At 45.8% G+C, this 15,651-nt stretch overlaps 1 protein-coding gene across 2 annotated transcripts in view; it reads right to left on the bottom strand.

Annotated features, from left to right (window-relative positions):
• Nucleotides 1–236: 236 nt before the first annotated feature.
• Nucleotides 237–15,651, bottom strand: part of frmd5a (FERM domain containing 5a) — a gene marked incomplete at its 5' end in the record, with an annotated part of 48,827 nt that continues 33,412 nt past the window's right edge. Inside the window, 13 exons of one of the 2 annotated variants that reach the window (XM_080001990.1) lie at nucleotides 237–3,983; nucleotides 7,238–7,344; nucleotides 7,470–7,538; nucleotides 8,012–8,086; nucleotides 8,862–8,953; nucleotides 9,225–9,288; nucleotides 9,690–9,778; nucleotides 10,101–10,188; nucleotides 10,919–11,042; nucleotides 11,452–11,549; nucleotides 13,470–13,548; nucleotides 14,221–14,263; nucleotides 15,007–15,111. In XM_080001990.1, the coding sequence (XP_079858116.1) occupies nucleotides 3,397–3,983; nucleotides 7,238–7,344; nucleotides 7,470–7,538; nucleotides 8,012–8,086; nucleotides 8,862–8,953; nucleotides 9,225–9,288; nucleotides 9,690–9,778; nucleotides 10,101–10,188; nucleotides 10,919–11,042; nucleotides 11,452–11,549; nucleotides 13,470–13,548; nucleotides 14,221–14,263; nucleotides 15,007–15,111 (1,620 nt within the window). In that variant the 3' untranslated portion in view covers nucleotides 237–3,396. The remainder of the gene's footprint in view (nucleotides 3,984–7,237; nucleotides 7,345–7,469; nucleotides 7,539–8,011; nucleotides 8,087–8,861; nucleotides 8,954–9,224; nucleotides 9,289–9,689; nucleotides 9,779–10,100; nucleotides 10,189–10,918; nucleotides 11,043–11,451; nucleotides 11,550–13,469; nucleotides 13,549–14,220; nucleotides 14,264–15,006; nucleotides 15,112–15,651) is intronic. The other variant, XM_080001991.1, reaches the window with a different exon arrangement.

Below are 15,651 nucleotides of genomic sequence, written 5' to 3'. Positions count from 1 at the left end.
GTAATTTACAAATACATACAAATAAAAATCACAATTGAATTAAAAGGCAGATATTTGCTGTAAAATGTCATTGATGGGGGTCTTCAAAACTGAATATACTAAAGTACAGGTACTTGGAAAAGTACCTTGTTGTTTTGCACCACAGGGAAAAACAAAACACTCCAGAAGCTGCAGCTTGTTTTCTTTGTTCAAAGTTTTATTTCAAGTCTGAATATCTGTAATTCTGAAATGGCACCAGTTACAAGAGACTCAGAAACGGTGTTTTCGTACGGACGGGGGTTGGAATGGAAGGGGCTGGACGGGACCCGGATTTGGCACATGGAGTTAAATATTGTGTTTTGTGTACATTAAGTAAGACAGGAGTAACATCCACATACCGTATACAAACAGATGTGCGTTTGTGAGATGTCACATCGGCTGGTTCAGCGCTGGAAACCCCAGGTTCAGAAAGTAAAATTCCACTCCGGGGTTTAGAGCGGATCATGTGGATCAGTGTCGGGATGAAGCTAAAACAGGGAAACAGGAGTTTTACTTTCTGGACCTGGATCTTCGCTGGGTTCAAACTCCTTTTCTGATCGTTACTAATGATGTGTATCGCTGTTGATGTTTAAAAGATACGGTCCTCAGACACATGTTTTACAGCTAATTTAGATAGAAAACTCTGGTACCGTACGCGACTTCATAACGTAACCTTAACGGTCTTGTTAAACAGGGGTTCCCAAACACTAAGCTCTAGCTGAGGAGCCCTAACCCTCCCAAAATAAAGGTGTGCCCACTTTACCTGCCGATAATAAACCGCCATTTGGTTTAACTGCTCATAAAAAAAACCCGCCATCATTAGTGAGGTTGACTATTGAATATTTTAAGAAGAAATATGCATGAAAAACCCTGCAGTTTGGAAACCCCTGGTCCAGAACGATCACTCCTTCTAAAAATGAACGGTGTCAGGACAGCAGCATCTCAAATGGAAGCGTTGAAGAAGAGGTGGTTCAGGAAATACTCCCACACTGACGTCCAACCACGTCACAGCTTCAAAACCAGTCACTTTCATTTCCAACAGGGTTTCCCTTCGTTGACCGGATCAGTGTGGACGTCCAGAAAGTTCCGTTGACTCTTTCAAGCATTTCAGGCACAGAAACATCCAGAGAAACAAACGGCGTAAAAACAAACTGATACGATAAAAATCCAGGACGGATTGAGCTCAGTGCGGTAAAAAGATAAAAAATAAAGATGTTATCGAGTATTAAACATTCACTTTGACGTTTTCATGGCCCGTCGTCGTCTGTATTTGCTCTGAACAGTTTCACAAATTATTGCTCGTAGAATACTGCTGCCGCTTGTTGCATGTTCAGACGGACCGTCGAAGCTACATGACGCTAAACACACAACTGAACTTATCGACCGTTATTGTGCCGTAAACGTCATGGAATTAACCGCCAAACTCTCCGCATCCATATCTTCACTGCAGCAAACGTCGGAGGTGGAAACTCTGGGTTCAGAAAGTAAAACCCCACCCCGGGATTTTGAGTCAACTATGTGGATCAAAAACACGGAAACGGCACTTTTACTTTCAGGACCTGGAGTTTTCCACGTCCGCTGAATTAAGAAAATATATACAGCCGTACTTTTCCCTCGAAACGAACTTCCTACTTGAAATAAAATTAGATTTAGCGTCGGCGACTTGCTCCTTCATGCGTCTCGTCTAGAAAGACCACGCTGACGAGCCCTGTCCAGTCCAACCACCTCCTCGATTCCATCCCAGACTTTATTCACAGCTTCAGAAGAGCAGAGGGACGCTAGAGCTGCCTTAACCCGGTCCTCACGTCCTCTTTTTTCCCATCCTCTACCTTTCCGTCACCGTCTCTCCTATCATGACTTCCACCGTTCTAATCTTAAATTCACCCACATTCCGATGTACAGTCGCACCCAAACACAGTAAAAAAAAAAAAAAAAAAAAAAAGAATTTACCCAGAATGCAGCAGGCATTAGAGTTATTGCTGCCTGGAGCTGCGTCGTCACGTCTCAAACTCTTCATAGAAAACTGGAGATGGTTTTAAAATGTAAAGAATATTGAACATCGAGACAGTTTGTTGGTGTGCACACAGTGACGGCTGCTGGTGCCTCAGGGATCTGGATCTGGTTTCGTTTCGTTCCAACCATCCGTTCATATTTCCCGTAAATGCTTCTGACCTCACTTGAAACACGGCGCTAAAAAAGGTATAATTGAATCTTCCATAACAAAATAACGTTTCACTTCTGTTAAAATATACATGGAAACCTGTTAGTATATATTAGGAAACAAACTAATTTGTACAAAAAGTACACTCTTATTCTAACAGTAATTATAATTATGATACAAGAACCTAAACACAAGGTTGATATTAAAGGTAAATAATTCTGAAATTCAGTGTAAAAATCAAATAATTCAAACTAGATTGAAGTGATCTTTGAAATGATCAAAGTTTTGAAAAAAAAAAACAAAGTGCAAATTTTCTATATGTATTAAACTGAACATTGCACGTCTACCTACTCTACGTCCAGTTTGTCCTCAACAGACTGTTCCTCAGTTTCACACCAGTGACTAGTTTCCCTTTTGTTAAAAAAACACTTTAGAAAACCAACCCATCTTTGTCATTTTCTATTTGTACACCAGTGAATTTATACTCCAGTAAAACTTATTCCTAAAAAAATTCACTAAATGTGAAAACCAACCTTGTCACCGACGTCTTCCTAAAAAAAGAAAGGCTTTTGGTTCTCACCCGGACGCCCTCAGATCTTCTGATGTTTAACGGTTAAAACTCTGATCTCCTCTCACGGTTTCCGACCAAACTCGCTTCCACTTAATGTAAATGACTAAACCACCTTCCAGATTTCTGCCCAAAATAAAAGGTTCAAATAATAAATGAGGCAACAATCATTTGTTGCAGCAAAATCTTTTGTTCCAAAAAGAAAGGAACCGTTTCAATCAAAGAACAAAACGCCTCAGTTCTTTGATTGCGGTTTTATATTTTTTAGTTTCAGTTATTTGAAAAAATAAATATCTGAAATGACCTGAATTTAAAAGGGGGGGAAAAAAAAGAGGAAAAAACCCAGAGTTCAAACAAAGCAAAAGAAGAAACTTTGCAGGAGAGAGAAGTGGAGGTAACCGAAGATGGAGGATGAGAGGAGGATCTCCTGGTCCTTGTGTCTGCAGGATGCTGAGAGGAGTAGAGCAACCCTCCAGCAGAAGATCCACTCTCTCTAGCAGGGTCCAAACCTTCTGTAGGAGAAGATCCAAACCTTCTAGCAGGGTCCAAACCTCCAGGGGGAGGTCTTGACCTTCCATCGCTCAGAAGGTTGTGACTGTGGAGTGATGGGGAGCAGCTCATGGAGGTTCTCAGCCTCCCGAGTTCCTCCTCAGTCGTTGATGAGCAGCGCTCCGACCCAGCGCAGCTTGCAAGCGAACCAGCGCCGGAGCGGGCAGAAGTACTCGTAGTGGAACTGTTCGAACTCTGGCGTCTGGCGGATGTCGCGCAGAAAGGCAATGTCCAGGTCGGACTCGGTGAGGACGATGAGGAGCAGGAGCAGGACGAAGAGCAGTCCGATGGTGACGAGCAGCAGGCGAAGGACGCTCAGGACAAACTTGTTCACCTGCTCCACCTCGCTGAGCGCGGATTCCGCCCCGGAACCCTCCGTCGGCGCCCACCGGCCGCCCGGGGCGCCGCTCTCCCCGGCCGCCGGCGTCCCCGCCTCAGACTCCTTCTCCTCCTCGATGCTGCAGGGGGCGCCGTTGACGTGGCGCGAGGCGGCCGGCTCGCCGCCGCCGTGGTCCGCCACGGGGGTGGGCAGCACGCTGTCCGAGGGGCAGTACGCGTCGTCGGCGATCACCGGCGTCCTGTCGCCGCCGTCCGCCATGTGGCTCCGGGAGCGCGGCAGGAAGGAGTCGCTGTGGGACACCGAGCGGACCGGCGTGGAGTGAGCGCTGTCACGCAGAGACTCCAGACCTGAGGTACGAGGTGAGAAGGTAAACATGAAGATTATCCAACAGGTGAGGGATGAGGTACCAACTGTTAATACAACATAGAGAGACAATTCTCAGGTTTTATTCTAGTTTAGACCCGATGGATAAGAGATGGAGCGGCCGTGTCACCATGTAATACGCCGACATGCAGAAGACTGAGTTGAAACTATGGACTGAACCAGGACTGGGACTCTGGGACGCTTTGGATAAAAGCGTCTGCTAAATGTAATGTAATGGTTAGAACTAGGACTGGGGTTAGGAGCAGAATTGGGACTACAACTAGAACTAGCCCCGCAGCCGGACTCGCACTGTGTTTTTCTTAAGGCCGTTTGGGGTTTTGCCGTTTCACCAAAAGTCTACCCGTGTGTTTGATGATTGACGTAAAACAACAGGACACATGTGCCATAAGGGTATTTTATTTAAAATGTATGTTTCATTTTTTCTCAAAAATGATGGTTAAAATGCACAACATGAAATAGAGACCTAACACTTCTTACATTTGTTTGTTTTCAATGGCGTCAATAATTGACATTGACTTATTCACTCCAAACACAATATATAGTGAAGCTCAGCAGCTCAGGTCAGAGGTCATGTTTCCTCGTGGCCCGTGGGGGGGGCGTACTGAGTGGCTCCAGTTTAGGCGCAGAAATTAGATCAGTTTCCCAGGATCTGCTGCCTCAGTCAGTACAACCTGCTTCAGTGCGTCTCAAAGAGTCACTTTCTCTAATCTCCCGATTAGAGAAAAACTTCTGCGACATAAATAAATGTAGTAAAAATGATCTGCTGCTAAAGATCTGGAGAAAGAGCGACGTGGTGACCTTACAGTATGACTAGTGTGTGTACAGTATCTGCTACTGAGCTGCAGTCTGACAGTCTCCAGTGAAACTTTACACCTGTCGCTCTGGAGGAAACTTTAGATTCAGGGACAAATGTAGAAACTAAAACATCGACATTTTCCCAGCAAATTAAAAATAAAAATAAAAAATAAAATAAAAAAAACTGCAAACAGGACGTGGAACGACAGAATGTGAATAATGCCATTACCTGTTCAGAAGAAAAACTGGGGATCTGGAATCAAAGCTGTGGTGAGTCCAGTGCACATGCATTTACAAAACAAACACACACACACACACACACTCTTTTTTTTTTTCCATTTCAATCCTTCTATCAAATCAAATGCGGTTAGAATGGAAGTCTTGACAAAGTTCTCCCCCTCAGGAGATAAAGGAAGTTTCTTTCTAGATACTTTAAATAGGAATAAGTCACCCAGAAATCTGAACATTACTGGGACCAAACGTCCGGGCCATCGATCTGTTTCCATTAAACCAAACAAAGTCTTCACTGCAGATCCTATATAGAGCAGCTCCATGAAGAGCAGCGTCCTGGCCTTTACCTGGGGGTCCGGGGGACCGGAGGCAGGGCGGAGGGCTCCCGGGCGGCAGGGGGGTCCCGTCGGCCTCTTGCGGTCCCGTCAGGGAGGGATACAGCGGCAGGACCCCCAGGGCCTTGCCCAGCATGCGGGGGCCCAGGCTCAGCACACGCACCTTGACGTCACGGTAGCAGTGGTTGATCATGCGCAGGTGCACATTGACCCGCGTGGTGATGCGGATCAGACACTTCACCATGGCTGCGGCGTGCACACGGACACACAGCGCTAAGGAACGCTATCCCCGGAGCCCAGCGCACGTCCGGCCGCTTGGCTCTGCTTTGCCCCGGGCGAGATTTGAGCTGAGGAGCGTGGGGTTGCGCGGGGGGGGGGGTCTGGACAGCTAGCACTGGGTTGCAGGCCAGACCCAGGCCACACCCAGGCCAGAGGCATACATGGAGAGGAGGACCCAGGCTATTTCCAGAAAGGGTATTAATACTAGTGCTGACACCCAGTCAGCACACTGCCTGGGAAACACTTCAGCTTACAGCAGCGCTAGCAGGACACCCACTGCAGCGCTAGCAGCCTTGAGGAACCACATCCAATCTAAACGGGGCCAAAGGGGCTTAGAACCTGGTCTGGTCTGGAGGTCATTCAGGGTGAGAAGGACGTGGACAGGAACAGGCAGCAAGGCCCAGAGCTGCATCCTCAGGTGGCCTGACGGACTTCAACTGCCCTTCTATACTACTAGTGCATCGTGTGTGGACATGCATTTACAAAACACACACACACACACAGTGTTTTTAGACGAGCTGACTGACACACACACCTGCAGTGTGTTCCTTCCAGCGCTCCAAGTGTGAACTTGGCCAAATAGCTCTGGTTACTGTGACTGTTTACAGTCATAATACTTGTAAAACTAATGGTTGTCTATAGAATTTTTATCTGTCAATTTACAGTACCAGTCAAAAGTTTGGACACACCTACTCATTCAAGGGCTTTTCCTTATTTTTACTATTTTCTACATTGGCGAATAATAGTGAAGATATAAAAAGTATGAAGTAACAGAATAAAATGTATAAAACAAATCAGAAAATATTTTCGATTCTTAAAAGTAGCCACCCTTGGCATTCTCTCAAGCAGCTTTTCCAGGTGTTGAAGGAGTGATCACGTGTGCTGGGCACTTTTCTTTCCCTCTGTGCTCCAACTCATCCCAAACAATCTCAGTTGGCTTCAGGTCATCGGAGGCAGCGCTCCATCATTCTCCTTCTTGGTCAAATAGACTTTCCACAGCCTGGAGGTGTGTTTTTGTCCCGTTGAAAAAGGAACGACGGTGCCATTGAGCGCAACCCACATGTGATGGTGTTTGGCTGCAGAATGCTGTGGTAGCCTCGCTGGTTAAGTGTGCCTTGAATTCGAAATAAATGGCCGACAGTGGGAACGGTGGTGGGAACCACACATGCAGAGGTACCTTCTCTGCAACTACAATGTAGTCGGGTTTGTCTTGCGTTGTGGATGTTGCTCTGTGGGCTCTCAGTGGTTTCAGGGTTCTTCTTCAGCTGCGGTGCTTTGGGCTCGGAATGTCCTTGCGGACGTGGGTTGTCCCTGCGGTGTCCGTGCAGCTGCGGGGCCTTTCTGCTGCCTGGAGGCACTACCATAACTTTTCGATCTCATAAACCAAAACCAATCGGGATCAATCCTGTGCAACGCACTCCCTATAAACACCGTCCTCATTACGTCTTTTCTTCTCATTTGAAGAGGTTCTTGATGATTATTAAGGTTTGGCTTGACGGGTGAAGAATTTGCTCCACTCGCAGACTAACTCTGTCTTGGACGCAGGGTCAAACCATAAAGCGAGGCTCTGCTCTTACCCTCCATGATGGAGATGTGGACGGCTCTCCGACGTGTTCGAGGTACGCTGCTCAGCCGAGGGCCATGGGTAATGGACGGACAACTCCTGCTTGGAACCAGGCCAGCCCTGGAAGGTTCCGACAGTCAGAATAACTATGAATGAGGGTTCTGTGCACAAAATAAGACATTTACAGCAGCCAGGAAGAAACAGGAGAATGTCTAGTAGATCTAGAGCAACATGGAGGACTCTACCTGTGAATTTCTGGAGGTTCACGTTTGATTTTGGCACTCTGCTCCATCACCTCTTTAGCCACTCGCCCACTATAGAAGGATAAGACCAGTTAGACTGGGAAAAGAAACACAAGTCCAATCCACCTGGGGTTGAACTATTTATCTATAACAGATCTACTGAATGTAAGACAGTATGACTTTTAAGAAGCCTTGTGTTCTCCGTCACCTTCATATCCCCCCTGCTTGCTGTGGGGGCTTGATGCTGCAGCATTGGGTTAGGGTTAGGGGGGCTCTAGGGTTATGGTTAGGGGGGCTCTAGGGTTATGGTTAGGGGGGCTCTAGGGTTAGGGGGGCTCTAGGGTTAGGGGGGCTCTAGGGTTAGGGGGGCTCTAGGGTTATGGTTAGGGGGGCTCTAGGGTTATGGTTAGGGGGGCTCTAGGGTTATGGTTAGGGGGGCTCTAGGGTTAGGGTTAGGGGGGCTCTAGGGTTATGGTTAGGGGGGCTCTAGGGTTAGGGGTAGGGGGGCTCTAGGGTTAGGGGGGCTCTAGGGACACTCTACCTACCTGTAGCGGAAGCGACTGCCCTTGAAGAACAAGTTGCTGCTGGACACAGTGCGCACCTGACTGGACTTCTCCAGCCTGAGACCGGAGAGAAGACAGAGGAAAAATGATGTGAGGGTTCGTTTGACATCTTACAGAGGTGGAGGTTAAGGGGATGGAGTTAGAGTAGAGGAAGGTGGGGTAGAGCTAGAAGTACTCTACCTCCCTCTGGCTCTACCTCTTGCTCTACTGCCAGAGCAAGAGGTAGAGCTAGCTCTTCCCCCTTTAGGTAGGGCAGGAGGTAGAGTAGCTCTACTCTACCTCCACCTCTAGAGCTAAAGGGAGGTAGAGTACCTCCACCCAGCTCTACCAGTAGAGCATTTAGACCTGCCGCTCCGGGAATCCTCAGTACGGCGACGGCCATGTTTCCATGTCTCATTACATGAAACCTTTTCCTTCCAGCTCCTTGAACGATGGGACGCTACGTCTCCCTGGAGTGCCGCGCGATCCGATATGTTTGCATCGCCGCAGTAAGTGAAACATTAATGATTCATGTTGAGCTGCTCATATCGGTTCCACATCACGCCGGGCTCCTCTCAGGGCCTTCAAAGCAACAGTTCGATTGTTTCACACTCACGTAAAGAACACGGTGACGTAGCAAACAGGGAATTTAGCAGTGAAACCGAAAATGATTTCTCCTCCATTACTTGCATTTGGGTTGATTGTTTCTACTCCAATAAACTCTCCCAGCTGTGCTTCTTGTGTTTCTAGCATTGGTTTAAAATTCCCCTTAAAATTGGGTGGAAACAGGTGGTGATGTAATAACAGAAACTCCACAGCCCCGGGTAGAACGTGAGGCTGGCGCAGAACTGACTTGTAGAAGGCCTGGTTCTCCACGCCGCACTTCCACAGGTGCTTGCAGGCCTCGGGCGTGGGCGCGAAGTACGTCAGGATGATCTTTTTATCCTGCACGTTGGGATGAGAGTGCAGGACCATAAAACACACCGAGGGACTCCACACCACTGTTCATGCCATCACTGTCTATGGTATATTGCCTTTTATTTTATATTTAATATGAGCTACTGTGACACAAAGTTCCCTCCAGGGATGAAGAAAGGATCTATATGAAATAACACATTTTATATTGTGTCTATGAATTTCAAACCATGTCATTTTTTTATCTAGGTACTGATGCGTGGGAGACTCCCTCATCACTTCCAGACACGGCGTCTCTCACCTCCTTCTGGTTTGCATGTACATGGAAGGTCTTCCCTTCGAACTTCAGCTTGGTCACCTCGTTCCTGTCGGGGAAACGCCAACAACAGAAGGATAAAATATTCATGAGCAGCCACAGGAAGCCATGCGTCGCCGTGTGCGCTGACAAAACAAATATCTGACCACACACCAAGCAGGTGCATTATGGGTAAATCCTTCTATTACGACTGTAACTGGACAGAAAAGTTTTGCGGTTTGTTGGCGTTCAATATTTTGCTCCATTTATATAGTATATTATTAACCATATTTAAATGTGTTGCTGCTCAGTCAGGATTATTTTTAAATTAGTGATGTAAAGCGTCGTCCTGAAAGTACTAATACTAACTAGTAGTAATCTACATCAGTATTCTCTCTGCATGCTTTGTGCTGACTTCCACCAGCAGGCGGCGCTGGTCTGCACAGTGCCTGTCGGGGAAGCTTCACTCACCACTTGAGGAAATGAACTCTCTTGTTTCCCTGAAGAACGACAAAACCAAACGGTGTGAAGGCGAGGAACGCCGGGTTCCCAGACACGTCCTGCAACCCAGAAAGTAAATACACTGCAAGTTCCAACAGCACACAGTCACATACAATGTTTTACGTATAGTTTAGTCCAGTGGTTCTCAACGTGGGGTGCGGGGACCCCCTGGCAGACCCTTCCAGGAGGTCCCCAGTTAAATGATTAATAGTTAAATTTCACTGTTGTGTGGTTTAAATTGGAGAACGTCCAACACTACTTTCGCTGTGACCTCCCTGACACGAGTAGGGACACGGGATCAGATCTAATCAATAAAAACATTGATCCAGAGACTGAATGTGATCGGACCAAGGCCCTGGATGTGGCTGGTGCGGCTCCCACCTTGCAGGGGTGAGGGTCCACCCCGTACGTCTCCAGACTCTGAGCTTTCTGCAGGAAGTTCAGCTCCGACGTCTCCGGAGTTTGTCCTCTGGAGGAAAACGGAGAAGAGGTTTTAAAGGGAAATGAGGAAATCCCAGAGATTGTTTTCCTTTTCTTTTATTTATTAAAGCCCACCAAAAAACAAAACCCACTATCCAAATTCTATGGTTTGGTCTATGGTTCCTCTTCTTCTGGGATTCCAAAATATTGAACTGAATTGGGACAGTATTTCATATTCTGTGTTCAAAAATCAGTCATGAACAGACTTTCAATTGTCAATTAAGAACAAGAGACATTTACTAAAGCCAAAAAAAAAAATCTAAATTTTGGTGCAGACAGAACGCGTCACTAGAGGGCAGCAGAGTCTCACTGTGCCTGTCTCTCTCTCTGCCTGTCTCTGTCTCGCTCCCATTCAATGGTGTCATCAGTGCAGAAACGTAAATTTCAAATTTCTCAAATCGAGTGCAAAACAAAGTGTGAATGTAAGTTTGTAAGTTCAATAAATTAAGATAAACTAAAATACAGACAGAAAAGTGTAAATATTGCTCTTCTAAAGAGGTAAAAATACACAGTAAAAGTATGTATCTGCAGAAAAAAGGTTTTAACGTGACATGTTTCAGATCTTTGTCATTTGCTTTGACCTTGAGGAGCAAAGTGGTGTGTGTGTGTGTGTGTGTGTGTGTGTGTGTGTGTGTGTGTGTGTGTGTGTGTGTGTGTGTGTGTGTGTGTGTGTGTGTGTGTGTGTGTGTGTGTGTGCGCCCGTGCGCATGCGACCTCACATCAGCTCCGTCTTGTGGATGTCTGCGATGCGTCTCTCCAGACGCTCCGAGTGTTTGGGGAAGAACTGGAACTTTGAGCTGTAACCTTCCGGATGCTTCCCAGGGTCATAGTCTCCGATTTCAGCTGGAACGTAAATGTGTTTATCAGACATTATCACATATGACGTTGTTATTAAATATTCAGGAGGTAACCTGCTACGCAGGTGTGTGTGTGTGTGTGTGTGTGTGTGTGTGTGTGTGTGTGTGTGTGTGTGTGTGTGTGTGTGTGTGTGTGTGTGTGTGTGTGTGTGTGTGTGTGTGTGTGTGTGTGTGTGTGTGTGTGTGTGTGTGTGTCAGGATTGAAGCACAAACTACAGATTATAAACAAACTCCATGAGTTGTCATTTATGAAATCGACTCAGGAGCAGCTGATCTCTTGATCAGGTTCTTTAACCCAAAAGCCGAGCATCATTTCCCAGAATGCCGCATTCTTGCACGTGACTGTGGAGGAGGAGCAGGTGAAGCAGTGAATCATCCCCCCACGTCAGCGCTACCTTGCAGGATGTAGGCGGCCAACATGGCGGCATCGGAGGTTTTGCAGAGCAGCCGCCCGTGGTACAGGTCGCGCTTGATCTGCAGGAACAGCAGGTACCTGCAGCACATCACACACGTCACAGTCACACAGAGAAATGGAAACACAACTGGTGATATTTCATATTTGATGAAACAGTCTATTGTATGCTTAAAATAAAGATGAACCAATAAAAAAAATAACACAATGTATTTTTCAGGAGCGGAGAGCAATATTATTAATATTAATATTACTATTATTACTATTATTATTACTATTATTACTATTATTACTATTATTACTATTAGATTCAAGGTTCAAGAGGTTTATTCGTCACATACATATACATACTTTTATACATATGCAGTGAAATGTAATTAATTTTTATTATTATTATATTGTTATTACTATTATTACTACTATTTTTTATTATTACTATTATTACTATTGTTATTATTGTTAATATTATTATTTTTGTTTTCACTTATAAAAATCCCTAGAATTAAATGAATTGTTATTAGATGGATATTTAGGCAGCTGAATAATCTTCTATACACAACTGTACAACGTCCAGTTTATCGCCCAATAAAATAGAAACTAAATACGTCTTTATTTCGAGGCGTCTGGCTTCTTGCTGTCAAACCAGCAGCAAAATGCTTCATTTCACCTTTGGGCGATTTCCTTCCTTTCCTTTTGATTTTGCTGAAATAAGAGTTTTGTTTTGTTTTGGCTGCGTGTTCCCCTTCAAAACGAACGAGTTGCACAAAAACAAACCAGGTTTAAATCCAGCGACGGCTCCTGAAGCAGGAGAGGACGAGTGAGATCATGTGATCAGATCTCATTTGTAATTCAACAACATAGAAGAAGATAAACAGTTTTAAATCAATGAAGAAGCATCAGGGATCACACACACACACAGACAGACAGACAGACAGACAGACAGACAGACACCATGTCATGTTTTGACAGTAACTGTGGATTTATTTATCCAGTATTGGTGGAATCGTTTTCAATAATCAGTGACGACTGAGAGCTGCTGCTGTGAAGGTTCTTCAGAGGAACCGGTTCCTGTTCCACAACCACAAGGTTGCTCAATGTGTCTCCTGAGAAGAGATCCAGAAATGCAGAACCTGAGGTTGTCCATCCTGGACCCTCTGCCTCCCTACAAATAAACAGATGTGTGGAGGAGAAGGAGAACCGCTCCACTCCCAGGACTCCTCCTCCTCCTCCTCCTCCACGTGGTGAAGCTGGGATTCTCCCGGGTGAAGGTTCCAACCCCTGCGCTGTGGTGATGGGGTTGGAACCGACGGCAGCAGCTGCAGCTTCTCCTGCGTCCTTCATCCCCCTGCGTCTCCTCTCCTGCGCTGCCCCCCCCCCCCCCCCATCCTGCCCCCCCCGTGTCCTGCCCCCCCCGTCCCGTCCTGTCCTGCCCCCCCCGTCCTGCCCCCCCCGTCCTGTCCCGTCCTGACCCCCCCCGTCCCGTCCTGTCCTGCCCCCCCCCGTCCTGCCCCCCCCGTCCCGTCCCGTCCTGCCCCCCCCCCGCGACGGACGCAGACGTTTCACTGAAAACAGGAAAAAGGCTTCCCTGAGCCACGCGGTGCTGACGGCACAAAGATTAAAACCTTCAAATCGAATCCATATTAAATTGAGAAATATGAACTTCAGTATTAATTTGAAGTATCTCTACTTTGTACGTTTAACTTTTCTTTCTTTTTTTTTTTTTTTACTTAAAACTTATAGCACTACATTTAAAAGTACTTTTTGAAATACAACAGCAGCATTGAACGAGTCCTTTTACTTTTAATACTCGAGATCGTTTCAATTTAGTACTTTGATATTTTTGATTCAGCCCAATGTTGAAAGCGGACTTTCACATTATGGTGCTGTTTTCTTAATTATGGGATGCAAGTATTTGTTCCTGCTACTCAGGAATGTGCCACTTGAAATATTTATCATATTGTTTGACACTTGTAGATGCAGATGAAAACGAGGCGCTGGTACCTGGTGATCTCCTCCTTCAGAGCTGCGGGGTCTGGAGGGTAGAGCTTCACCCTCAGACACATGGTGAACGGAGGCTGAGCTGCAGGACACACAATCATAATAATCATAATAATAACTTGGTGTATAAAGAAACTTTCATAAAACAGGACAAAGTGAATTATCAAAAAATAAAAAAAATACAAAGAGGAACGACATAAGTCAAAAAGTCAAACCGTCCTCTCACTCCAACTATTCATGAGGAAAGAAACAAAGACTCCATTTGCAATGAATGAGTATGAAACATCAAAGGGGAAATATAGAGCATTTTTATTATAAATGAGCCGTATTACAATTTAGAATTTTTCATAATTAATAAAGTTGAATTTAGTATTCATATTTTATTTCCAGAGGCACAGACACTAAAACTCACGTGAATGCAAATCTGCATTCGTTATCAAAATCAAACATCTGTGGCTATTATAGTCATTATTTATTATGTTATTTATTATTATTTCAGCTGATCACAATCATTCTGTAAAATGTCATATAATCATATATCATCCAAATTGAAGGGGAATTTTAAACCAATCGGATGCATTCACTGTAAACAGCATGTGAATCACGTGAGTTTCCATCGCTGGTTTCAAGCAAATTAATTTCTATTTTCCAGGTTCAGTGGCAGTGAAGGTCTCATGTGTCAAGGTGTTCATCAGTGTTATTACTCTTACGATTTCACTGAATGATCCGTGCGTATGAAACACAGAGGACTCACATTTCATCTGCTTGGAGATGGACTTGGTGAACTCCAACCAGTGCTGCGTCAGCAACGGCAGGAAACACGTGAAGAATTCATGATGAAATGGGTTCAAACAGAGAGGACTCGTTAGAAATTCAGATTGAACTTTGCTCAAATATAATATTTCATGGTGAATATTTCTGCAGGAAAGCTCTTTGTGTCATTGATGGAGTGATTTCTTCATTTTGTCACGTCATCCACCCTAACAGACGTGGGGAAGGGAGGGGTTACAGCGGTACGGCGCTATGGCGTCACGGTTTCTGTGATTTCAAAGCTCTGAGTCCCAGATTCATCCTCCACCCCTATCTCCACCCCCACGTCTCTCTCCACCCCTAGCAAAACCTCTGGTCTCTATCTGCCCCTGCCCCCAGTAACAGTTCCCCAGAATAGCCCTGAGCGGCGTCCGGGTGAAGCAGCCTCCGTCCTGAGCTGATCTGAGAAGATGTGAATCGTTTATGAAGCAGACGGAGCAGCTTCAAGCTGGAGGAGCAGCTTCAAGCTGGAGGAGCAGCTTCAAGCTGGAGGAGCAGCACCGCTTGGCATGATGGGGGAGGAGGGGGTGTTAATGAGGGAGGACAGGAACGCTCCTCCACTCAACCAGCTTCTCACAAAGTGCTTTGGCAGTCAACAAACAATCTGACGCTTGGACTCAGCATCTCCCTTTGTCCTCCCTCCCCGCTCCCTCCCCCATCCTCCCTCCCCCTGGCCTCCCTCCATCCTCCCTCCCCACTGTCTCCCTCCATCCTCCCCCGTTCTACTCACCCGCTGCTTGTCTGGATCCACGTATCTGATTCCGAAGTAGTCCTTCTCCAGCAGGTTGAGGTGGTGGCAGATCAGGTCGAACAGGAACTGACCTTTAGCGTCGCGCTGCAACAGGAGCAGACGTTGGGAACAGAACAGGGACGCAGCTCAACGCTCAATGTCATCAGCTTTACTCGTTTGATGACGTTTGTTATTCTCGAGGCTGCGTCAGGACTTGAAGTGGACAATGACGCTCATTTCATCTCTTTAAAACAAAATCATAAGTTTATATTTTTGTTAAACCGTAAATATCTGTGTGCCGCTGTCGCGTTATTCAGACGCATGATTCTGATGAACCTGCACGATGCCGCAGTCCATCAATCCATCCATCCATGAAATCATCTGTCTGGCATCAGATGCCGCTGTCTTGATGTATTTATTGAGTTTAAATCCCAAAAATGGTTATGATAACATGGTCTAAATCAACACTGAAATCCAAAGTATTTTCCTATCGCCAGAAAGTCTGAATCTAAAAAATAACTCACAAATAAAAGAACAAATAGTTGAATATTGGTATTAAACTGCTCAATCCTATTAGACTCGGTACAGCCCTGATGGAAACTCACTCAATTGACATTCTATTTATCGTGACATTTCTGAGATTGG

The sequence above is a fragment of the Zeus faber genome (assembly GCF_960531495.2).
Source record: "Zeus faber genome assembly, chromosome: 6".
Taxonomy (NCBI): Eukaryota; Metazoa; Chordata; class Actinopteri; order Zeiformes; family Zeidae; genus Zeus; species Zeus faber.
Note: the sequence above shows the minus strand (reverse complement) of the source record. Positions and strands in the feature narration are given on the sequence as shown.